A 27,174-nucleotide genomic window follows, 5' to 3' on the forward strand; every position below is an offset into this window, starting at 1 on the left:
TTCTCCTAACCAGCCAGCCTTTTATCCATGCTAATATGTCACCCAAGCACCTACCATGCACAATAACCTTTCATGTGAAATCTTCTGGAAGTCCAATACAGAACATCAATGAATTATCTCTTAGCATGTTACTTCTTCAAAATTGTTTAAACATGATTTCCCTTTCACATGCTGATTTTTTCTGATTAACCTGAGCTTTTCCAAGTTATTCATCTCCATGCAGTAGAAATTGGATCATATTGAATCATCTTAAAACAGAGACATTAACAAAAGGTGGCATGGCGGCTCAGTGGTTAGCACTGTTGCCTCACAGCACCAGGGACCCAGGTTCAATTCCAGCCTTGGGTAACCGTCTGTGGGGAGTTTGTACGTTCTCCCTGTGTCTGCGTGAGTTTCCTCTGAGTGCTCCGGTTACCTCCCACAATCCAAAATATGTGCAGGTCAAGTGAACTGGCCATGCTAAATTGTCCATAGTGTTAGGTGTATTAGTCAGAGGGAAATAGGTCTGGGTTGGTTACCCTTCAGAGGGTCGGTATGGACTTGTTGGGCTGAAGGGTCTGTTTCCACACTGTAGGGAGTCTAATCTCAAGCCTCTTCTAACAAACTGGTTAATAGTAATTCACTTCAATTCATTTTAACACATCAGATAGAAACCATTTCCAGCAACTTGTTTTTGTTTCTGACATAACATGGAGTTGTGTGTGATTTTACTGCAACACCTCTGTTTATTTTCATATGAATCAAGTCTTGTATTCTGAATTTCTTTTCAAAAAGAAAGAATTACAAGTATCTGCTAAAGAAGTGTATATAGAATACAAGAATTAGGAGTAAGAGTAGACCATTTTACTTCTCAAGCCACTTTCTGCCATCATATCTAGCACACGGGAAGGTGATTATGGTTGCTGAATACCAGTCATCTCAGCCCCGAGAACCAAGATTTCATATTTCTCCCATTATGCTTTTACTACTAGATTTTTGCCCATACATGTAACCTATCTACATCTGTCTGCATCCATGTTATGTTAACTTCACAACATACTTTCCTGTCTTTCTTTGTATCATCTCCAAATTTAGCTGCCGTGCCTTCATCTAAGTCACTGATATAAACTGACAAAATTTGACAGCCCAGCATAAACTGTAATGGGACTCCATTTGTTACATTATGCCAATTATTCAGGAATTTGGAGGGCAATGTCCAAGTGCCCAACTACCTTCAACTGTGTCATCATTGACCTAGCCTGAACCATAACGGTGAAATATTTGTTCATTGTTTAGAATGGTCAGAAATAAAAACAAATTATGAGCAAGCCCAGTAACTCTATCCATGACGTGTGTTGGTTATGGGAAGATCTTAGAATCAAATTAAGATCCTGCCAAAAGTAGCACAGCAGGAGCTGTTTCCACTACCCCCAGCATCTCGGAATGTTAAAAAGGCAATGACAACTTTTTGGGAGAGAAAACAACAGTTCATTACTTACACATTTCTCTTTGCAAAATGGGGAGGGACTTTCCTTAACTGTTCAGTATTTGCGAGCTAATTAAAAGAGATTGTGGTTAACTGTGGAGAGGATGGTAAGCAACTTCAAGAGGACACAGACTTTTCAGATGAACTTCAAGTACTTGCCCATGCAGGAGAACTAAGTGATTAATGTGAAGACACAGGAAAAAAAAGAAAAGAAATATATACTAAATCGTTAGAATTTTCAAAAAAAGAGGAGCAGACAGCAATTTTAAATTCAAAGAGTGTAGTGCTGGAAAAGCACTGCCAGTCAGACAACATCCCAGGAGCAGGGTAATCGATGTTTCGGGCAGAAGCCCTTCATCAGGAATTCCTAATGAAGGACTTATGCCTGAAACATCAATTCTCCTGTTCCTCAGATGTTCCCTGACTGGCTGTGCTTTTCCAGCACCACACTCTTTGACTGTGATCTGCAGTCCTGACTTTCTCCTTGCAATTTTAAATTCAACTGTACAAATTTATAAAAGTGGAATGAAGCGATCAAGGTGATCACAAATCAAAAAATCTGTGTCCCAAGTTTTAAAAATAGCGACACTGAATGCAAAATAAGGAGATAATGTTAAACTTGAATAAACAATTGGTCCGGCTGTATTAGAATATTCTGTCCAGTTTTGGGCATTGTCCTTCAGGGTGTCAAGGCCATGGAAATGCTGCATGAGGAATTTGAGAGTTCGGACCAGCAATGACAGGTTTAGTTATGAAATAAAAAGGTGAACTGGATTGTCCATGAGAACAAGAATTATTAAGAGATCATGAGGCTGAAATTCTCAAATTTCAATGAATTTTGATAATAAATGAAAAATTATATCTATTGCACTGTAAATTGGTAATAATGTTGAAGTATGAAGGAAGAGGTTAGATTATTTTTTTTTCCCACAGATAACCATTAGGATATGGGATGATCTAGAAGACGCTGTGGCTGATACAGAATGCACAATACTTTTGAACAAGGGATTTGATAAAAAAAAGAAAATTGAGAGTATATTGAGAAAAAGTGTGCATAACTGGGACTATGAACAGCTCTTTAAACTGGTGAGCATGATAGAATATCAGTTTCATCTTTTGTTGTAAATGATTCATGCTTTTTTGATAAATAAATAGAAAACAATTTGAAACCTATTAGTTACTATAAGATTGCAATTAAGTATGGGGCTGTCAGGTATCCTTTCAATCATCTCATATGGTGATTATGGTTTGTTTTTCTTTCCAAGCTCCCTTTTCTTCTGGAGTGAGAATACTTCAATGACAATCACACTGGCACTATAGCCCCTCCATGGAGGTGATGAGGAAGGTGGCAAGAAGGGCGAATAATTGGGCAAATTGATCCCAGAGAGATACTTGTCTCTTTTCAATTAAGCACCAGACGTCCATGGGCAACCTTCAACATACCACCAAATAACGCCCTTGAATAGTTAATTAAACCTTCTTAAGGGTCTCAACTTGCCACCATCCCATTCACCTGCCTTGACTGCAGATAAAAATGAAGATTTCTTTCAGCCGGGCAACCTATCTGGTGGTGGGGAGGGGGGGCACCATTTGCCCTCATTTCAGGTAATTTGCCATCTACTTGCAGCCCCCTCCCTATAATTCTCCAGGTCCCACACTTCCCCTCCACCAGAAAAGCTTAACTTTCTCACCATTTCAGCCTCTTATGGCTTCACAGCCCAGGCATCTAGTGATGAGCTCTATGACACAGCAGCTACCAGCCTCTGACTGGCCATCAGTCTCAGTGGGGCAGGACATTAATGGCCAGACTCTTAAAGCTCACCAGTTATGTACCGATTGGTGCTTAACCCACCAAAGCCTTCTCACTGACAGGAGTGGGGACTTAGTCACCTTTACAGCCACCTGACCCTCACTTTGTGCATAAAATAAATATCAGGTAATATCTTCAGACAAGGAATATTTTAAATGCAGACAGAAGAAAACAAATGCTGTCATGATATAATCGCATGCAGTGACAAATCACTCATTACCCTGACTTGGAAATACATTGCTGTACCTTGAATGTTGCTGGGCCAAACTCCGAGAGCTTCCTCCCTAAAAGCACTGGGTGCTGTGGAATCTCGGTTCACCCAATGGATTGCAGTGATTCAAGAAAGCAGCTCACTACCATTGTCTCAACAGCAGTTAGGGATGGACAATAAATACTGGTCCATCAGTGGCAACCACAACCTCTGGATGAATAAAAGGTAACAACTATCTGGGAAAAAGACAGAGTATGCATAAATGCCTCCTTTTCTGATTAGGAAGATGTGACAAATGGAGTCCTTCAGGAGTCTCTGTTGGGGCCTCAGCTTTTTACAACTTGTATAAATTACTTAGATGTTGAGAATTACTTATAGAGAAAGGTGGTTACTGCAGATTTTAGTGTTTTATCACCCCTTCCAATTCCATTTTGATTTTGTCTTTTTCCTCTCCCTCACCTTTGATGTCTTTGCATTGTCCTTAATGGGCTCTGCATGTAAATTGACGAACTGGAAATAGATGATTCGATAGTCGTGGTTCATGGATGAAAACTGTTGAGTTGGTGGTGGAAATGCCTTTTGGTTGTGATTGACAGTACTTCTGGTTATTAAAAAAATGCAGGGATTGTCTCTGCCTCTGAGCCAGTTGGTCCAGGTTCATGTTCCACCGCTCCAGAGATGTGTTATAAAATTGCTGAACTAGTTGGTTAGAAAATACCTAAATGTGGTTAGTGAAAGCATCGTAGCTAAATTTGCAGATGACAAAAAAAGGTCAGAAGGTGTGTTATGAAGAGAATAAAGAGCGAAAACTGATATAAATAGGTTGAGTGAATGGGCAAACATCTGGCAGACGGTGTTTAATGTCACTTTGGCAGGAAGAGTGACAAAGCAGAGTATTATCTAAACAAAGAACAATTGCAGAATTTCAAAGTGCAGAGTGATCTCGGTGTTCCAGTACATGAATCACATTAATATGCAAATACAACATTCAGTTAAGAATGTCATCTTTTATTCTGAGCAGGTAGTACCCTATGACATGAAATGGTAAACATGTACTTATTGAAAGTGAGAACTGAAGATGCTGGAGAATCAGAGTTAAAAAGTGTGGCACAGCAGGTCATGCAGCATCCGAGGAGCAGGAGAGTCGCTGTTTCTATGCCCAAAATGTTGATTCTCTTGCTCCTCGGATGCTGCCTTATCTTCTGTGCTTTTCCAGCACCACATTTTTCAGCCCATGTACTTCTTGAAAGATAAGCAGGCACTTTCCTAGCAACCTGGCAATATTTATCCTTCAAGCATTATCATGAGCACTTTAATGTTTTGGATTGTAGTCCCTTTTATAATGTCGGAAATACAGCAGCTAATTTTCATACAGCTTTCACCAAGGCCCCAAACACTTCAAGGTGAATGAATATTGGCTAATACACCTGAAGAACCATTCTGCTCTTTTCAAATATGTACACCTGAGAGGACAGTGTGCCTCTCATGTGAAAATCATTACACTTACAATGCAACATTTGCGCTGTACCAACAAGTTGTTAGCTTTTGCAACAGTGCGCTGAAGTATAGCCAATGCTACATGGAAATGCACCCAAGTGAGGCTTGACTTCATGACCTTTTAACTCAGTTATGGGTATATTAACAAAATTAACAAATATATGAGCTAAAGTTGACACCTGAGAAAGTATAAGTGACCAATGTGCAACAGCATAGAAAACACCCTGTCTGCAAAGTAAGAAAAGCATGAAACACGGTTGCCAAAGCTTTGTGTTAAACATCTGTATGACTCGTGCAAATCATGCAAGTTAAAATGATTCTCAAAGGAGTCATTGTACTCCATTGTTTAACTGAAAAACAAACTAAAAACATATTTCAACTTCTGGTGGGGTTTGGTAAATATTATTAAAACCATTCAGAAAGGTCTGCAAGGATTGCTTTGAAGAAACTTGGGCACTGTGAAATGTCAAATGCCAGGTTCCAACATGGAAGAAAATAACACATTTGCATTTAATTAGCACCTTATATCAATTCAGAATGTCTCAAACAGCTTTACAGAAATTATTTCTGGAGCATAATGATTATCCTGTAGGCTAAGATGAACAACACAAAAAAGGATTGAGTTCTTAAACGATGCCAAACCCAAATCTTTGTGGAGGCAAAAGGCGACTGATGTCTTTAAAAAAAGAAATACCCCCTTTCTGGCATCCTCAATTTTTGCTAGCATGGGAAAGGGGACAGCTGCATTTTTGTGGGGATGGTTTGTGGATCTGATAAGGTAAAAGGTAATGATGCCTTTGTCCCAGAGAACCTTAGGGCTGTTCCCTTGTTATAAAGAAATAGTGAGAGTTTAACCTGAAAGTCACCATGCATCAAGTGAGGGCAAGATTGAGAAGGTAGGACAGACATGCTAACCTCATATGTGCAGAAATTGAATCTGTGCTATGGATGTTATTTTACATCAGAAACAAGCCATCTAGCCAATTGAGCTAACCGACTCTAGAGGGTCATAGTCTGAATTCTATAAAGGTACATTTAGGAGATCTTACCAAATGCCCACAAAGCAACTCATTCTCCCACTCACAAACCCCATGTAGCCTCACATGTCCTCCATGCCAACTCATGGTCTTTCCATGTCCATCCATCAAGTAATTGTTACGTACAGAACCAACAAATACCATGGTAACAATAGTATGCATAACACTGATCAGAAAAAGATACACATTCATAATGAATAAAGGAATTGGTGTCACTAAAAACTTATAAAAGTGTCAAACAGAACTAAATAACAGAAGCATTAAGTACTTCATGCCTCTTAAAATTATGCATATATTTAGTCATTGACAAAATCGATCTCAGTATAATAAATTTTAACCTCAGAAGATGTTAAACAATGTCAAGAGTGCTCTTCAGCAGCATAAACAAAGATTCTCAGGGGAAGTATTTTTATGATAGCTCATTAAGCATGATTGCCCCAGACTCAACAATAACCTGATGGTCAGTTTAAACACTAGCAGGGCAGCTCCAGACCTCATTCATCCATTTGCAGACAAGAGATTAATTCTAGAGATGAGGAGATGTGAGACTGCCTCAGACATCAAGGAAGCAAAGGAATAAATATGACTTAAGTATAAAATTGAAGTCAATGAGAATCAAGAAAAATCACTGGTTAGAGTCATATCTGACACATGGGAAGATGTTTGTGGTTGTGAGCAGCCAATTATCTCAGCTCCAGGACATCACTACAAAAGTTCTTTAACTTTTGCACGTTCTGCTGCTTCATACTCTATCATGAGGTGAGAAATGAGAGGCCTGACAATGACTGCACAGCAGTCAGTACCATTCCTAACTCCTCAGAACCTGAAACAGTCAGTGCTTATGTGCAACAAGATGTGGACATCAACATTCAGACTTAGGCAGATAAGCTAGAAGTTAACACAAGGATCAGGTAATGATTGTGTCGGTTGTAGGTGAGTGCAAGACAGAGAGAAGAGGAAAGGAAAAAAAGAGGATTTAACAGTCACTCACCTCTCAATCAAAAAGTATGATGCTGGAAAAGCACAGCAGGTCAGGCAACGTCCGAGGAGCAGGAGAGTCAACATTTCGTGCACAATGTTCGAGATGAAGGGCTTATGCCTGAAACATCAACTCTCCTGCTCCTCAGAAGCTGCCTGAATGGCTGTGCTTTTCCAACACCATACTTTTTGACTCTGATCTCCGGCATCTGCAGTCCTCACTTTCTCCTATTCACCTCTTAATGTCCATTGGCATTATCATAACTGGATACTCCATCATCAATGTTGTACAGGTTACCATTGATCAGAAATTTAACAACTATCCATTTTAGCCTTGGTTAAAAGAACAGGCTGGAGGCTAAGGATTCTGCAGAGAGCAACTCATTTTTTAAATTCTCAAAGGCTGACCCCATTTCAAAGACACAGCCCAGGTCTGTGAGGAAATTTTTTTCTATGTGCTTGGAAGGCCACCAATGTAATAATATCCAAGAAGGACACCACTTTGCCTGGGACAACATATATATCATGGGACAGGCAAAACAAAGACACGCATGAGAATTCTTAGCAGCATGACATTCTAACCAGAATTCCATCAATAAACATATCGATTTAGACCCTATTTACCTTCCCTTGAAAAAAAGAACCGGAAATTACAACACCCACCTTAAGAAACCAAGGCCTATATATAGACAGGCAGGACATACCATCACCAGTGCTTCATCAGAGACTCTCACTGATGATGTTACCTATTATGGTGACAAAAAATCTGAAATCAAACCTTCAAACTCAGCAAGCTAACTTATACACTTATCATCAACCTGAGCTACAAATCTTCTCAAAAATCGCTAACATCCAAGAAGTTTGACCATCTAGGACAAATCAACCAATTGAGTGATGTTCCATTCACCATGTTAAAGTTACATTTCCTTCACCACAGTCCTCATTCTTAGCAGTGAGTACCATCTGCATTGCACTGCAGCAATTTGTTAATCCTCCTTTGAAAGCACCTTCTAAAGCCACAACCCCTACCATTCTGAAGGACAAAGCCAACAGCTGCATGGGAGCAACACAAACTGCACAGTCTATCTCCAACCCCAACAAAGTCAGACACTATCCTGACTTGAAAATATTTTGTTGAGCTTTCACAGTTACTAGATGAGAACAACTTAGAACTCCCATTGTAAAAATTATTGCAAACTGCCAAAATATTTTGATAGGAATTGACTTACCACAGCCTTAACTTTAAGCTGCTGTTTCTTTACATGTAGCATGAAACTGGAATCGATTATTACACTGTTCAGAATTTCAATGATCTCCAGAGTAAGCTATTAAATTTGGCAAACATTTACTTTTATGCAATACTTACAATGTAAGTAAAATGGTTGTTGGCCATTTTCAGAGATTTATATCAAAGCCAAAATACTCTGAACAATACTCTCCAAATAGAACTATTGCATTTAGCCTTTTGATTAGATTAGATTCCCTACAGTATGGAAACAGGCCCTTTGGCCCAACAAGTCCACACCAACCCTCTGAAGAGTAACCCACCCAGACCCATTTCCCTCTGACTAATACACCTAACACTATGGGCAATTTAGAATGGCCAATTCACCTAACCTGCACATCTTTGGACTATGGGAGGAAACCAGAGCACCCGGAGGAAACCCACGCAGACACAGGGAGAATTTGCAAACTCCACACAGACAGTCATTCAAGGCTGGAATTGAACTGTGTCCCTGGTGCTGTGAAGCAACATTGCTAACCACTGAGCCACCATGCCACCAGTGTAATTAATTTCTGTCTGTCTCAATTGGCAAATTGAATATCTTTATAACGAGAAACCCGCTGCTTTAATTTTGCTTTCTGTTGTTTATCACAGAAAGAGCCAGGATTGTTCATAATTCAAGGCCGATAACATACCTACAATAATAGATAACAAATTCACAGAAAATATAAAGATCTGTGTAAAATTAAACTGTTTCCAATAAACTAACTTCCATAGTGTTTCAATTCCAGTTTGCTTAATAAATCACGCTTAGTTGCTTAAAAATCTGTAAACCAATAGTCAGTGCACTTATCTGACTATGATGGATCAAAGAAAATTGTGGATAGTATAATGGAAGTTAACCAGCCCATTACACTGATCAATATATCAGAATTTCTAACACTCCTGCACCTTGATGATTCCTATGTATGTTCCACCGTAGACAAAAGTGCAGCTGTTTCTTGATCCTTTGAGGCATATATCAAAGATTTACTGAACAGAAGCCCACAGAGTATTCAGAAATAGTATAAATGGGGTCTGCACGTTGCTGATAAACAAGCATGTCACAGCACAAGAGTTATGAAGTCTAATTTACAAGCAATTTATTTTTTAGCATCCCCACCAGGCATGAGTCATGGATCTGTTAAATACAAAAGCCATGTTTTTCTTGAAAAAAATCAAAAACAATATAGAAGTTGTTTTATTTAAGTTAAACTTCCTGTTGTACAGACTGGAATATTGCTGAGGTGCTAGATTCAATGGTCCGGTGATTAATTAATCTAGCTGACCTGAACGTGTCTATTCAGATAATATGTACTTGACATATAATAGAAATTAGTGCTGCAAATTTATGTTCTTATTTAAGTGCAGAAGGTAATAGTTTTGGATATGTTAGAGAGTGATACTTTTGCTGTAAAGTTTGTTTAATTGTATTTGATGTTAAATCCATAAATGGCACCAATAGTATAAACTTAAATTGATTTGATAAGGTAGCACTGTGAAGTAAAATGGCAAAATGATTTCCAAAATGATTTGTGATTCTCTATGTTATTATCAGGCTATGATAAAACCTTATTTCTACTGAAATCTTATGGTTGTATCCTGCTGGTGAGCTTCAACAGTCCAGCTCCACTTTACCTAACAAAGAGGCAGTGCTCCGAAAGCTTGTGATTTCAAATAAACCTGTTGGACTATAACCTGATGTTGTGTGACTTCTGACTTTGTCCACCCCACTCCATCACCAGCACCTTCTCATCATTTCAAAAGAGGATTCTTTATAAGTTATCTTCTCAAAGAAATATGGGTAATGATTATAAAGTTGTCGTTTGTATGGATGAAACTTTCCAGGTTCTGATCAGTGCTGGTTACAAAACTTCAAAGAATCATCAGCGATATTGAGGGAGGCCTTTCTTGACATCAAGACCTCAGACACAATTTCTAACTAAATCTTGGATGTCAAGATGTGATTCTCAATAATGAGTGGCAAAATACCTATAAATGAGGATTAATATTCATTATCACCTTCACTACTGCCAAATTTTGCTTCATTAAAATGCACTCTCTCAGTATCCCACCTGCTGGACAGAACCAGACACTGGGAATTCTCTGCATTACAGAAGCAGCAGTTACCTGGTGACAGCTTGGTCTTCTGGACCTGTGTCTCGGACCCTCGGCATCAATGTCTGAGACTATGCTCCACAGGCTTTATCTGCAGACATTCCACAGTCATTGATACTGGCATTCAACACATGCTAACCTCACTGTATCATCATGGCACTCCTCTGCTTACAGTATGCTGCTGCACTTTAATGAGGCATTGTGTAGTGCACTGGTACCTGCTGCATAGACACTTTGCACACAGAGACAGGCACCCAGCTCTTGGATCAAGCCAAGCGCATCTTAGGCCCACTTATTCACTTTCTTTGTGCTCACTCACTTTGTGTATACCTGAATGCTCACAGTATATCTTTCTTGAGAGTAGTGCTCCACCCCCTTAGCTGAACTTTAACAGCTTATATGTACTTCTGCAATGCATGCAGTTTAAATAAAGCCAGACAGCTTGACAGCTTACATTCGAGACACCGCCCATGCCCTCCACCTCCTCCAAGACTTCTGTTTCCCCGGCCGCCAACGCCTCATCTTCACCATGGATATCCAATCCCTCTACACCTCCATCCGCCATGACCAGGGACTCTAAGCCCTCCGTTTTTTCCTCTCCAGACATTCCCAACAGTACCCTTCCACCGACACTCTCATTCGTTTGGCCGAACTGGTCCTCACCCTTAACAATTTCTCCTTTGAATCCTCCCACTTCCTCCAGACCAAAGGGGTAGCCATGGGCACATGTATGGGCCTCAGCTCTGCCTGTCTCTTTGTTGGCTACGTAGAACAGTCGATCTTCCATAATTACACCAGTACCACTCCCCACCTCTTCCTCCGCTACATTGATGACTGCATTGGCGCCACTTCATGCTCCCGCGAGGAGGTTGAGCAATTCATCAACTTCACCAACACATTCCACCCTGACCTTAAATTTACCTGGACCATCTCTGACACCTCCCTCCCCTTCCTGGACCTCTCCATCTCCATTAATGACGACCAACTTGACACTGACATTTTTTACAAACCAATGACTCCCACAGCTACCTGGATTACACCTCTTCCCACCCTACCTCTTGCAAAAATGCCATCCCGTATTCCCAATTCCTCCGCCTCCACCGTATCTGCTCCCAGGAGGACCAGTTCCACCATAGAATACAACAGATGGTCTCCTTCTTTAGAGACCGCAATTTCCCTTCCCACGTGGTTAAAGATGCCCTCCAACGCATCTCGTCCACATCCCGCACCTTCGCCTTCAGACCCCACCCCTCCAACCGTAACAAGGACAGAACGCCCCTGGTGCTCACCTTCCACCCTACCAACCTTCGCATCAACCAAATCATCCGCCGACATTTCCGCCACCTCCAAAAAGACCCCACCACCAGGGATATATTTCCCTCCCCACTCCTTTCCGCCTTCCGCAAAGACCGTTCCCTCCGTGACTACCTGGTCAGGTCCACGCCTCCCCACAACCCACCCTCCCATCCTGGCACTTTCCCCTGCCACCGCAGGAACTGCAAAACCTGTGCCCACACCTCCTCCCTCACCTCCATCCAAGGTCCTCAAGGAGCCTTCCACATCCATCAAAGCTTTACCTGCACATCCACTAATATCATTTATTGTATCCGTTGCTCCCAATGCGGTCTCCTTTACATTGGGGAGACTGGGCGCCTCCTAGCAGAGCGCTTTAGGGAACATCTCCGAGACACCCGCACCAATCAAACATACTGCCCCGTGGCCCAACATTTCAACTCCCCCTCCCACTTTGCTGAGGACATGGAGGTCCTGGGCCTCCTTCACCGCTGCTCCCTCACCACCAGACGCCTGGAGGAAGAACGCCTCATCTTCTGCCTCGGAACACTTCAACCCGGGGCATCAATGTGGACTTCAACAGCTTCCTCATTTCCCCTTCCCCCACCTCACCTGAGTTCCAAACTTCCAGCTCAGCACTGTCCCCATGACTTGTCCAGACTTGTCCGACCTGCCTAGTTCCTTTTCTACCTATCCACTCCACCCTCTCCTCCCTGACCTATCACCTTCATCCTCTCCCCCACTCACCCATTGTACTCTATGCTACTTTCTCCCCATTCCCACCCTCCCCTAGCTTATCTCTCCATGCTTCAGGCTCACTGCCTTTATTCCTGATGAAGGGCTTTTGCCCGAAACGTCGATTTTGCTGCTCGTTGGATGCTGCCTGAACTGCTGTGCTCTTCCAGCACCACTGATCCAGAAGCTTGTCATCTGTCAAGGGGGTGGACACTTTTGCTAAAGGCCACAGTCCTACATCAATCTCTCACCTGCAGCATACACCAGCTGCATACATACCAATGCACTGTGTGTGCTTCAACCAAGTGGCTACATTTCCAAGTCAAAGAGGACTAGTTTTCAGTGCAGGGAGACACCCATTAGCCAAGGGCCCAGCAAAGTAAGTCAGGGGAAGATAGGTTGGGAAGCTGCAGAGTTATCATTCAGGGATCTGGTCAATCATCATTTAGAGCTGTCAAGTTGCTCAAGGGGTTGGGCCATGATCAGTCCCGGAAGTCCGTTTATAAAAAGTTAAGGAGTGTTAGTCAGAGAACACTATTGCAGCACAGAGGCTGTAGTACCTAGCTGAGAGATTAGAGTTAGAATATTGGGATGCATATGAGATTACAATACTGGAAGGGGTACCTTAATATATATGTGAGGGGGAGACAGTAATATAAGAGGGAAAAGGATCACATGGGAAGTGGAGTGGGGGGTGTTTATTGATTGTGAGCAGCACCCTGGCTTTGATGGTGGGACAGTACATGAACAGAACTAGCATGTGGCCAGTTGAAAACATTCATAGATGTGTTGCTCTGGGCATTCAGAAAGTGCAAATTCCAAGGGGTTGATAGAGAAGGCTGCCAGGAAAGAAATTTTTCTGTTGAGGGTTCACCAGATAGAGAGGGGGAGGCTGGAATTGAAATTCAGTCTTTGAGAAACAATTGTTGTTGCTTTCCATCGTGCTAGAATTAACAAGTATACATGTGGAGATTAAAAGGACTACAATCACATCTGGAGTGAGCAGTGTAAATGCTTTGTTCTGTGAGAAAGTGCGACTAATGCAAGTCCCTTCAAAGGGCCACAACATCACACAAACACTTGTACACTGTAAAATACACATCTAAATACTACCTGCTTTGTGAACCTTTGGCATCAGGCTTCTGGATGCAGTGCATGACATGTCGATGCAAGACTAAAAAAAATTCCATAATCCCCGTGATGAAATAGTAATGTTTGTCTAACTGGAAAGATTCTGCTGAGTTGCAATCATTTGCCATTTACCCATTAGATCCCAGTTGCTCACTTCACACCTCAGGCCATGAGGCATCTAGTGGCTCTAAAGATGGTAGGCTCTGTATCTTCAATGTTCCAGTTGTTGCTAGACAGAGACCCCTACTCAGTTTGTGGGGAGAAGTGAACATTTGTTTATCAAAGTAGAAACTTTTTTCCATTGCCATGTCACCCATGCCATCAATGTGCCCACAGGTTCTCCTCCTTCTCCATCTTCCATTCTGCCTCAATGCATTTCTGGGTTTCTCAACTGGGTGGAGGAAGCTTGGCCTACAGTGGAGTCCATTGGCTATGGAGGTTTGGTCGGACAGCTCCAGAGGTGTTTTTATCTTGAGGGGGGAAAACGGCTGAATGTACCCTGACCAGATAAAAGTGCATGCTCCTCAGCTTGAACATCCACGGGGCTCAGCCCCAGCCACTTTGGCAGTGTCCAGTTGGGAGACTTCTGTAGGGCTCCTCCTCTAGCTGGATACCTACTGGACCAACATCATCTTCTTATGAGCAAGGTGCATCTAGAGTTAGGGCACAGTCCCTCACGTCCCTGTTGCTTTGCCATTGGCGCTGAGCACCGGTGACTAGAGCGATGGAGCGCAGGTCTGTGTGCATATCAGAGTATTCTGGACAAGCCTGCCCAAGCCAGCTGTCAACCTGACCATGAAGGTAACAGAATCCCAAATGTGTTGCTGCAGTCCTGCAGCCTGCGTCAGAGTGCCCAGTTCCCTTGTCAAACCAGCCAGTTACTCTAGTGTCTGTTTGTGCTTTTCAACATCTTGGGTCTTCCCTTTCCTGAAGGGGAGCAGGTATCTGGTCTCTGACATGCCTCTGAGTGACCAGCAGCATTTCTTCCTCGGGCAGCTGCAGAGATCTTGCACTGATGTATTCACTGGAAGGGACTGTGACTCTCATCTAGAGAAAATACCCACCAAAGTGCCAGTGCCTGAGCTGGTGGAGATAGCTTGCAGTGCTTCCTCGGTAAAATTTCTCAGAGACGGAAGACGGTGTGTCTGGTGGGACAGTTCTTTTGACCCTGACTACCATGAACATCCTACTGGTGCATGCAGTAGACAAAACAGTGGAAATGTCAAGACCATGCGTTAGACATTGTGACATGTAAACAATATATTCTCAGTGGGGGTATTGGGATGGACAATACTCCTTACTAGGGTGCAGTATATAGATTTTTAAGATTTCCACAGGTATTCATCAGTGAGAACCAGAATCATCTCCTTGTTGAGGGTGAAGAGGTGAATAATTGGCACCCCACCATCTTTCCTGGCTCTCTCTGACCAATTATGGTCCATCTTTCCTTGTAATGAGACAAAGGAAAAGATTGAGTGAGAAAGAAGTGACTGGCATGTGTGTTAGTCCTAGTGCCAATGAAGGAATTGGTGAGGTGCCCTGAGTGAGTATGATGTGCTGGGACCATGCAGGATTAGTGGTGTGTAGGTGGAGTGGATGGTGGGCAGTGCGGTGGGTGAGAACTAGTGAGGGAAGATGTTTCACGCGGCAGTGGTAGAGCAGGTGGGACATGTATGGGAAAGAATGAGGGAGGGTTAGGTTTCAGAAATCAGATGGTGCCACTTACCTTGGTGGAGGGGTGAAGGTCTTTGTCTTTCTTGCTGACTGCTGGTGTCATGGCCTCGTCTGCTAGTCGTGAGGTAAGAATGCAACCTTCCTGTTCATCACCCCATCCAGGTTGCTGTTCATGGAAAGGGCTGCCAATGTTTCCTAGTCTGCCAAGTTCAGGGTGAATGTCTGCAACTATGTGGGTCAAACCCAGACTGTCAGTGTTCGACCGAGTGCTTTAAATATGACATGAGCTTTTCCTGGCAATGCATGAATTTCCAGTTTCAGTATATGAGAAATTCAAGCCAGTATTGGAAGAGAGAGGTGCCTTTAGGGCAGTTATTAGTGAGGTGAGTTTTGGATGGTGGTGCAATAAAATACACTCGGCTTCTCAGTCAGAAACTTCCTGTGAAACTCTATGCAGATCAAACTTTGCCAAAACATGAAAAGATGCAGCACAAAATTATTTGCTAATACAACTATAACCACTATTACAGTAAAAGGAAAACAAATGTTAACATTTTCAAATAATATGTATTCCCTCAGGTTCCACTTTATTCATACTTCAGTGATACTTGTATGTTTCCCAGTTAAAAATGGGAACATCAACATCCATCTGGCGACTTAAGTGTTTATAATTATGTGTAAAAGTTGCCAAAAAAACCACACGGCATGGAAATGAAAATTAATGAACAGTGGGGCGGCATGGTGGCTCAGTGGTTAGCACTGCTGCCTCACAGCGCCAGGGACCTGGGTTCAATTCCTGCCTCGGGCAACTGTCTGTGTGGAGTTTGAACATTCTCCCCGTGTCTGTGCGGGTTTCCTCCGGGTGGTCTGGTTTCCTCCTGCAGTCCAAAGATGTGTAGGTTAGGTGAATTGGCCATGCTAAATTGCCGGTAGTGTTAAGTGGATTAATCATGGGTAAATATAGGGAGTGGGTTTCTCTTTGGAGGGTCGGTGTGGACTTGTTGGGCCAAAGGGCCTGCTACCACACTGTAAATAATCTAATCTAAATAGTGATTAGATTACTAATTATTATTAGATTACACTGGGCGACTCTCTGTGTGGAATTTGCACAGTCTCCCCGTGTCTGCATGGGTTTCCTCTCACAGTCCAAAGATGTACAGGTTAGGTGAATTAGCCTTGCTGAATTGCCCAGATGTGTAGTGTAGGTATATTAATCTGAGGAAATGTAAAGTAATAATAGGGTAGTGGAATGGATCTAGGCGGGTTACTCTGTGGAGGGTCGGTGTGGACTTGTTGCGTCAAAGACCTGTTTCCACACTGTAGGGATTCTAATCAATGCTGCAAGATTTGATCAGAATTAATGATACAAAATCAATAGAACATAGTTTTAATTTTGTTTTTTCAATATTTCTTTCTTCTAGTAATACACCAATTGACATTTTTCAACTTGCTAGCTTGATAGGGAATTGTGTTCATCTTCCAATAAATACAGGTTCATCTTTACTTTCAATGGGACACTATATAGTCCTCATTATAAAGAAAGATCTTTATTGGGTAACCATTCAGTATTGCCTTTTCAAGATAACAGAGACCCATGCAGTTTATGTCTTTTTGATAAATATAACCTTGCAGTTTGATATCATCTATGCAATTTAATTTAACAAAATGCTTAAATATCTTCAAATTAACATTTTCTTCATTTAAGTATTTTTAGAAAATAACTCATGCATTTTCTTTCTAACAGACTTGAACTTTAGCAGAATAATTTTCAATTAGAAAATCTGAGGGAACTCAAATAAGTCAACAGGTTCTCAAGAGCAAATCCAAATTGCTGTTTTGTTTGTCTTCTAAATGTCAGACTGAAACTATACATCTCTATGTAGCTACATTTTCTTCAATTGTTCAACAGTTACTGAATTATTCAGCATCAGGCAGGTATTGAAACTGATGACTGTTTGCTTTGGTTAATTTGTTGAAAGTAGTTGTTGAAATAGTCATTGATGTATAGGATAGCTAGGACTAATAACTGAAATAAACACCAACTTTACTGACTTATAAATCTGCTGTGACCACCAAGAACAATCTAAATATAACAAAATCAAAACATATTCATACTCCTAAATTGTGCCATAATTTGCTCTGGCAGGGAACTAATTGACATTAGTTGGTTGCGCCCTTGTAAAATGAAAGTTATTTTTCTTTTATGACAAATTACCAAAGGTATGAACTAATAAACATGCAGCAAGGGAAAAGACACCTTGGACCTGAATGAATGGGAAAGCAACTGTACATTTCCTTAATTAATCAGATTGAAAGATGTGATATCAAATTAGTACAGAAAGAGAAGAGAGGGAAAGAAAATTTGGATTGAGAGAAAATGAGTTTTTATCCTAAATTGTGAACTAAATTCATCAACAACTGTAAGCTGAAGGAACGAGACTCCACATTTTTTGTGCCGGTAACATGGACTGACAATAATTAAGATATCACATCAGTAAAAAGACTAGACTAAGACAGAAATGAATTAGTCATCTTTCTATTACAGGTTTGTTTATAACTATTGTGAAAATGCAGAAACTTCACTTCCTTCAATACACTGCAGTAGTGAGGCAGACATAAAGATGTTGCCGTTTTCAAGAAGCTAATGATGGACAGGTGTAGTTTAGACAACAATTTTTGAATTTCCTTACTTACACTAACTGAATGTTGCTGTAATGAGTATTATTGCTTACTTTGACAGCAAATTATGACCCAATATGATGCAACTTAAATTTTGACAAATGTACCTAGAAAAAAAAACAGATAAAGAAACACTGGCAATATTTAGGAGAATAGAAGTTACCTCACTGTTGCAGCAATGTCTTTCTCAAGATGCTTAACAAGAAGCTTGGCAATTGCAGTAAAACTGTTACTCATGCAATAAATGTCCTTGCTCTGAGCACCTAGAATGTTGCCAAATGTGTCAGTGATGTTTTTAATCTCCAGGAGCAAGATGTGATGAAAACAGTGTTCCATATTTGCCAGCTGGGTCACCAGATAAACCAGACAGCTCCTTGCCTTTTCCTGAGGAAAATCATAGATACAATTTAACATGTGAGTTACAACATTTATAAACTAATAAGCGTTAACAAAAATAAAAATAAGCAAAGTAAACAGTCGCCAGGTTCAATACATGGTTGATGCTGAACGATTCTACCTTAGCAAAGGTACCAGAATCGGCCTCAAAACTACATGTTAATGAGCAGAATAGGGAATCGAATAGGTTAGTTATTACCCAATGACCCAGCTGAACATAATACAATTCAAAAGGACCTGGTTAAATTTTAAAAAAAGACAAAGGAATGTCAGATTGAATACAACCCAGTTACATCTAACACACTACAACGTTAGAATAATAAAATAGTTGTATGTTATAGATGTTGTCTGAGTGTGGCAGTCAGTTTATGGGCTGTCATGAATCCGAGCCGTCGGAGATGTCTGGCTGTCAGTTCCGAGACATTTTTTACGTATTGTAATGTGGCTAGTGAATTAGGGCATGGCACGTCCTCCTTGCATTGTTTGTCTGCTAGGCATCTGCGGATGAAGTTATGTGGATATCCTTTCTTGGCAAAGACTTTGTAGAGGCCTTTATTTTCTTCTCTTTGCAGGTCGGGAGCTTGTAGTCCTTTTGAACATGGTCCTAATGCAGCTTCTCTTGCATGTGTTCGGGTGGCTGCTGTTGTAGTTCAGGATCTGGTCAGTGTGTGGGGCTTTTTCTGTACACTCTTGTCGTGTATTCAATGTTCTTCACAGAACAATGTGAGGAGGATGTGTCATGACCTAACTCACTAACCACTCTACTTTAAATAACAAACCTCTCGAAACTGACAGCTAAACTTCTCCGTCCACTCAGGTTCATGACAGCCCATAAACCGACTGCCACGTTCAGACAACTCCTCACCAAGATAAAAGACCCTATACCCATCATGTACAAGACAAATGTAGTTTACAAGATTCCATGCAAAGACCGCAAGAAACACTAATATAGGACATTCCAGCAGATAACTAGCAATCCGTATCCATGAACACCATCTAGCCATTAAACGCCATGACCAGCTGTCCCTAGCAGCCGTACACACAGAGAACAAGGATCATAAGTACGACTGGGATAACACAACGATTATAGGACAAGCTACAAAGAGGGCATCCAGAGAATTTCTAGAAGCACAACACTCATCCATGGGCTCCATTACACACATTGATCTAGACCCAATGGACAGACCACTACAATGAACAACCAGAACTGGCAACTGGAAACAGCAACAACAGAATCAAATAAATTCCAGAAGACACAGTACAGCAGCGCTTCACCAGGGGTGCCAAAGCACTGAAGATGTCACCTAGACAGGGGACAAAGTGTCTGCAAACAACTTCTCAGCTCAGCATGAGTAACAAACCATGTCAAGAGTTGAGTGGAGCACTCTCCACTTGTGGCTCCAATAACACTCAAAAAGTTTGACACCATTCACAGCAAAGCAATCTGCTTGATTGGCACTACAAGCACAAACCTAACCAGTCATTCCTTCTAATCATGCACAGTTGCTCTGTGTGCGCCACCTACAATCATACCAAAGCTTTTCAACAGCACCTTCCAAACCTGCAACCTCTACACCTCCGAGGACAAGGCGAACAGAAAAATAAGAACACAAAGCACGTGCAAGTTTTCCTCCAAGTCACACAACATCCTGTCGTGGGTCTATAAATTTCTTTGCTTTCAGTGTCATGGGATCAAAACCTAGGAACTCTCCTCTAAGCAGTACTAGGCATTTAAGTGCACCAAATGGACGGAAGTGGTTTATGATGGGGGTCAGTATGTGGATGTATCTACTAGGGAAGGTGCAAATCTTGACCTATTCTTGGGAAATAAGTCAGCGCAGATGACTGCTGTGTCAGTGGAGGGGCACTTTGGTGCTGTATTATTTTTAAAATAATAGTAATGGAAAAAGAAAGACCAGATCTGAAAGTTGAAGTTATAAATTGGAGGAAGGCCAATTTTGATGGCATCAGGCAAGAACTTTGCAGGTAAAGGGACAGCAAGAAAATGGGAGGCCTTCAAAAATGAGATAACGAGAGCTCAGAGACAATATATTCCTGTTACGGTGAAAGGCAAGGCTGGTAGATGTCGGGAATGTTGGATGACGATAGAATTTGAGGTTTCAGTCAAGGAAAAGAAGGAAGCATATGTCACATAGAGACAACAGAGAGCCAGTGAATCCTGAGAAGAGTATAAAGACAGTAGGAGTATACTTAGAGGGAAATCAGGAGGGCAAAAAGGGGACATGAGGTAGCTTTGGCAAATAGGGTTAAAGAAAATCCAAAGAGTTTTTACAAATACATTAAGGACAAAAAGGTAATTAGGGAGATAATAGGACCCCTCAAAGATCAGCATGGTGGCCTTTGTGTGGAGCTGCAGGAGGTGGGGGAGATACTAAATGAGTACTTTTCATCAGTGTTTACTGTGGAGAAGCACGTGGAAGATACAGATAGTGGGGAAACAGATGGTGATATCTTGAAAATGTCCATATTACAGAGTAGCAGGTGCTGGATGTTGTACAACACATAAAGGTGGATAAATCCCCAGGACCAGATCAGGTATACCCTAGTACTCTGTGGGAAGCTAGGGAAATGATTGCTGGGCTCCTTGCTGAGATATGTGTATCATCGATAGTCCCAGACGAGATACCAGAAGACTGGAGGTTGGCTAACATGGTGCCACTATTTAAGAAAGGTGCTAAGGAAAAGCCATGGAACTACAGACCAGTGAGCTTGATGTCGGTGGTGGGGAGGTTTTTGGAGGGAATCCTGAGGACAGGTTTTACATGTATTTGGAAAGGCAAGGACTGATTAGGGATAGTCAACATGGCATTTTGCATGGAAAATCATGTCTCATTAACTTGATTGAATTTTTTGAAGAAGTAACAAAGAGGATTGATGAGGGCATAGCGGTGGACATGATCTATATGGACTTCACTAAGGCATTCAACAGAGTTCCTCATGGTAGTCTGGTTAGCAAGGTTAGATCTCTTGGAATCCAGGGAGAATTAGCCATTTGGATACAGAACTGGCTCAAAGGTGGTGGTGGAGGGTTGTTTTTCAGACTGGAGGCCTGTGACCAGTGGAGTGCCACAAGGATTGGTGCTGGGTCCATTAATTTTTATCATTTATATAAATTATTTTGATGTGAACATAGGAGGTATAAGTAAATTTGCAGATGACATGAAAATTGGAGGTGTATTGGACAGTGAAGAAGGTTACTTCAGAGTACAACAGGATCTTGATCAGATGGGGCAAAGGGCTGAGAAGTAGCAGATGGAGTTTAATTTAGATAAACGCAAGGTGCTGCATTTCGGAAAGGCAAATCAGGGCAGGCCTTATATACTTAATGGTAAGGGACTGGGGAGTGTTGCTGAACAAAGACACTTTGGAGTGCAGATTCATAGTTACGTGAAAGTGGAGTCACAGGTAGAAAGGATAGAGATGAAGGTATTTGGTATGTTTTCCTTTATTGGTCAGAGCATTGAGTATAGGAGTTGGAGGTCATGTTGCAGCTGCACAGCACATTGGTTAGGTCATTTTTGGAATATTGCATGCAATTTTAGTCTCCCTCCTATTGGAAGGATATTGTGAAACTTGAAAGATTTCAGAAAAGGTTTACAAAGATTTTGCCAAGGTTGGAAGTTTTGAGTTATTGGGAGAGGCTGAATAGGCTGGGGCTGTTTTCCCTGGAGTGTTGGAGGCTGAGGGGTGACCTTATAGAGCTTTATAAAGTCATGAGGCGTATGGATAGGGTAAATCGACAAAGTCTTTTTCCTGGGTTGGGGGAATCCAGAACTAGGGTGAGAGGGGAAAAAATTAAAATGGACCTAAGGGGCAATTTTTAGAGTGGTGCTGGAAATGCACAACAGGTCAGGCAGCATCCGAGCAGCAGGAAAATCGATGTTTTGGGCAAAAACCTTTCATCAGGAATGAGGCTGGGACCCTCGCGGTTGGAGAGATAAATGGGAAGAGGCAGGGCTGGGGCTGGCTCCCCAGTCCCACCACCCCCCCTCCCATTTATCTCTCCACCCCCCAGACTCCCAGCATCATTCCTGATGAAGGGTTTTTGCCCAAAAAGTTGATTTTCCTGCTCCTGAGATGCTGCCTGACCTGCTGTGCTTTTCCAGCACAATTCTTGACTCTAATCTCCAGCATCTGTAGATCCACTTCTGTCTAAGGAGCAATTTTGTCATGCAGAGGGTGGTACGAGTATGGAATGAGCTGCCAGAGGAAGTGGGAGAGGCTGGTACAATTACAACATTTAAAAGGCATCTGGATGGGTACATGAATAAGAAGGGTTTAGCGGGATATGGGCCAAGTGCTGGCAAACAGGACTGGATTAATTTAGGATATCTGGTCAGCATGAACAAGTTGGACCGAAGGGTCTGTTTTTATGCAGTACATCTCTGTGACTAACTACTATCTTGGCAAGGGCAATTGGGATGTGCAATACATATTCAACCAGTGTGTGATGTCCAAATCCCATGGATGAATTTTTTAAAAAATCTAAGACTTGAACTTTAAAATTTCAAATCTGCTAATCACAGACTTCCTCCAAATTTTCTCTGCTACATATTCTGTCTAATATTTAAAACAGATCATGCTGGGAACTGCTGCAGTTCTTCCAGATGGAAAAATGATACAATCAAACAGATAATCTAAGTAAGCTGCAACCAATTTGGATTCATCTCCAACTGAAAGTTTCAAAGACATACGTCTTTTTAAAGGATACGATTGAATGCTGTACACTTAATTGGATTAAGCTTTTGCTGAAAGTACTCAAATTGTTTCGGAAAAATCCAAAGCACGTTTTTCAATTGCTATTTACGTTCCAATAAAATTGCTTGGACTTCTGCATGAATAAAACATAAATTGAATAATATGCGAAGGGTAGAAGTTGAACATTTAAACAAAGTTAATAAAAGGTGATTTTAACTGCATATTTTTGCCCCAGCCTCTGGATAAGAAACTAGGTGCAGCCATAGTGCCAACTGGAGCTGCACATTGCAGCCATGAGGACATCTTAACCAATGCAGCCAAAACATTGAAATGCCTGATGGGCAATTACCTGACATCTGGAACCCTCCAATAAAGTCCCAAACTCTGAGTTAGAGTCAGAGGCTTCAGAAAGTTATACCTTGCTGATCTTAATAATTAGCCCAGAAAAGTTAGAGGAATTAAAATTTGCTGTAACTCCTGGCAAACTATAAATCTTACTCCCAACACATCACTGACTGACACATCTATCAAAATCCCCTCCCCTAGCATCAACATCTGACCAATCCCGTTCCTCTAACCTGATCTGACCAGACTTGTCCCCTGAGCCCCATGGACCCGACCACCTGCCCCCTGACCTGACTGGACTCACTGCAACCCCCCAACTCCCCCTATTCCTCCAGCTTATCTAAATCCCTGACCCACACCTCAACATTATAGCCATTTACCACCCAATCCACCGACTAATCTGTCACCATCCATCATTACCTACTCAATCCCTTGATTCACTTAGCTCTGTCATCCATTAACACTTAATAAGCTACACAAGTTACTGGTTACATTTTGACTCATTAAATAAGTGGCATTTAATCTTAAATGAAATAAATATCCTTACAATGAAGCATTAAACAAAATTTTCTTTTTTCAAAAAACAATTAATGAAAAGACATACAATACCTACAAATGCTACAATGTTCCTTTACATTTATCCTGCAGTGTTCATCACTACTGTGCCTGCTGATCCCTTACAAGGCAGTTCAGGTCTCTGGCATCATGCAGCTGTGACTTCACCTCCCTTGTACTCTGTCAAGGCCTACACAGCAACTTGTGATGGAGCCATCCCAGAACTGCCCAAAGCTAAGGGGCGTTGTTTGACAGATCTATTCCAGTGGACATTCTGGGAAACCATTTCTTAATGCACCCATTTTAAAAGTATACTGATGTTTTAGTCACTGTGTAGATGCTGTCAATTATACTCTCATGTATATTGAGAGCCACTGTCATTGCCTGGGATTAAATGTGACTCACTGAGGGCGAGGAGGCAGGGCAAGAAGAGAGTGGAACAAAAATAGAAATTGCTGGAAGAGCTCAGCATCTGTGGAAAGAAGTCAGAGTTAATGTTTTCGGGTTGAGGGACCCTTCCTCAGAACTGATAGAATGACCAGAAGAGAGTGGCAATGGTGTTTATTCTCGGACCCCATGTTCTCAATGTGTTGTGTTGGTTGACCAATTAGTAACAGGCAGTGGAATAGTTGACCCATTCACCAGCCAAGCACAGGGACTGAGGCAGTGTCTGGATCCTCACCGGGCATGATCAAAAGTGCTGGCATCATTTTAAAGACTCCAGAATGAAAATACATCTTAGGTCCTGCTTATCCACCAGCTTTGAGACCACCTCCAGAGCTGCCTCAGTGACGCAATTTCTCTTGTGGCTGGTCTCCTCCAGAGGTGCCTCAGAGATGCCATTTCTCTTGCGGCTGGTCTCCTCCAGAGCTGTCTCAGAGATGCTTGTGCAGCTGCTTCCAACACTGCCTCAGAGCTTCCCCTTTGGAATCTCCAGCCAGGAGTGGGAGAAAACCAAGAGATCAGTAAGGCAGGATGGGTCAAAGCTTCAAGAAGCAGTCACTTGCCATCATTGCAAGGGCAAGATCTGAAGTGGCCCTACATTTTAGTGATGGCTCACTGCATGTCCTCTTCCAAGTTACTTGGCAAGATGGGTCCTTATCCCCAAGGCCAGAAGGAAACCTCCCTCTCTAGTCAAGCAAACCTAGACAGAGGTCACAACGAAGGTCAGCAGTCATGGGATTGTTGTGGAGAACCTGGTTGCAATGCCACAGGTGAACAATACCTTCTCCACTTGGCTATGGTGAGTCCAAGCCTGTATTCCCCTCCTGGTCAGCAACTGGGTAAGTGTGAGTGTGCAACTGGGGTTCCCCTAATGTCGTGACTATGGAGTGAGGTTGCAGCATTTTGCCTGGAAAGATTGAATGGAGCTCTGTCAAGGGGTGGAGATCAATCATGATAAATTTTGCAAAGTCAACCCAGAGTAGCCCAATGACACATACATGCTTGTAGGCACAAAGGCTGCAGCTAACATGTCAGGTGCTTAGGCCTCTGTTTTTATCAGAGACTAATATTTCTTTTCAGTTTCTCCAAAGGGGAGACAGGCCAATAATGTAAAAGAAAGGGCTTGGACTGGTGCTGGAGTTCCTCTTTGAGACATCCATGGAGCAGAGACTCTCAGGCAGGCAGAACAACTCTCTCATTGCTGCTGAAGCTGAATGCATTTTCAGAAGAGAGTGAATGATTCAATGGGCATACCTGAAGTAATGCCCCTTTATCCTCTCGTGTACAGATAGAAAACTCAACATCAGCCAAGTCTGGAGACCAACAACTGGAAAGGACCCATCAATTCTCTTACAGGTCAACCACAGAAACATGAAAGCAATCATCTGCAAGGAACATTCATGCTCATCTGAGGTGGGAGGAGGCAGGCATCTCTGAGGAGCAGTGTCACATCACAATCCTGAAACCTTTATGAGCACAAATATCTTCATTTCAGTGCAGATACATTCACATTGAGTTTCAGGCTACAGCCCAGTGAGTGCACAACACACAGGCCTGACCAGCTGTAGGATGCTGTGACAGCCAAGGTCACTGGAAGTCAGAAACATGTGCATGTTGTGGCTCATGCTAAACTCTTGAAGTCATCCATAAGGCAACAGTTGCTGGACATTCCAAAGTTAATCCAAATGTTCCCCAAGCGGAAACCATGGATAAACCGGGAGATCTATTGCCTACTGAAGTCCAAGTGCATGGTATTCAAGTCAGATGACCCTGGCCTTTACAGGAAATCCAGATACACCTCGATAAGGCTGTTAGAGACAATACGTGACTAACTTAAGACCCAGATTAACCTCACTGACATTGCCATTTGTGGCAAAGCCTACGTGACATAACTGGCTACAAAGCAAAGCAGAATAGGATCGTGCACAGAACTACATTCCTCCCTGACACGCTTAATGCATTTTACACTCATTTTGAATGCAAGGTCAATGAAATGCTGTTACCTGCCCCAACAGCCTTGGATGGTTCTGTTCTTTCAGTCACTGCTGCAGTCATCAGCTTGGACATTTTGAGAAGGAATCCATGGAAAACAACAGGCCCGGATGGAGACTCCAGCGATGCACTTAGATCTTGCATGTACCAACTGGCCGGAGTATTTGCTGTCATCTTTAGCCTCTCCTTATTATGATCTGAAGTGCTTCAAGAAAACCACCATCATTCCTGTACCAAAGAAAAATCATGCAGTGTCCCTCAACCACTACCACCCGTTGGCTCTGATCTCCATCATTATGAAGTAGTGCGAGAGGTTAGTCATCTTCTTCCTGACCTCTCCGCCCCCACCCCACTCCGGCCTATCACCCTCACCTTGACCTCCTTCCACCTATCACATCTCCATCGCCCCTCCCCCAAGTCCCTCCTCACTACCTTTTATCTTAGCCTGCTGGACTCACTTTCCTCATTCCTGATGAAGGGCTTATGCCCGAAACGTCGAATTTCCTGTTCCTTGGATGCTGCCTGACCTGTTGTGCTTTTCCAGCAACACATTTTCAGCTCTGATCTCCAGCATCTGCAGACCTCACTTTCTCCTCGAGAGGTTAGTCATGGCTCACATCATCTCCAGGCTACCACACTGCCTTAATCCTTTGCAATTCGTCTACCGGCACAACTGGTCCATGGCAGATGCTATCTCCCTGGCCCTAAACTCATCCATGGAATATCTGGATAATAAGGATATTTATGTCAGGCTCCTATTTATTGACTACGGCTCTGCCTTCAACACTTTAATTCCAACTTAGTTACTCTTCAAACTCTGAGACCTAGGTC

The 27,174-nt window shown here is 42.2% G+C and overlaps 1 protein-coding gene across 4 annotated transcripts in view; it reads right to left on the reverse strand.

The window, feature by feature from the left end:
• Window positions 1-27,174, reverse strand: part of veph1 (ventricular zone expressed PH domain-containing 1) — a 264,411-nt gene that overhangs the window by 96,892 nt on the left and 140,345 nt on the right. For all 4 annotated transcript variants that reach the window (XM_060834168.1, XM_060834169.1, XM_060834166.1 and 1 more), the window contains exon 7: window positions 18,056-18,276. In XM_060834168.1, coding sequence (XP_060690151.1) covers window positions 18,056-18,276 — 221 coding nt within the window. The remainder of the gene's footprint in view (window positions 1-18,055; window positions 18,277-27,174) is intronic.

This window comes from Hemiscyllium ocellatum, chromosome 13 (assembly GCF_020745735.1).
Source record: "Hemiscyllium ocellatum isolate sHemOce1 chromosome 13, sHemOce1.pat.X.cur, whole genome shotgun sequence".
Taxonomy (NCBI): Eukaryota; Metazoa; Chordata; class Chondrichthyes; order Orectolobiformes; family Hemiscylliidae; genus Hemiscyllium; species Hemiscyllium ocellatum.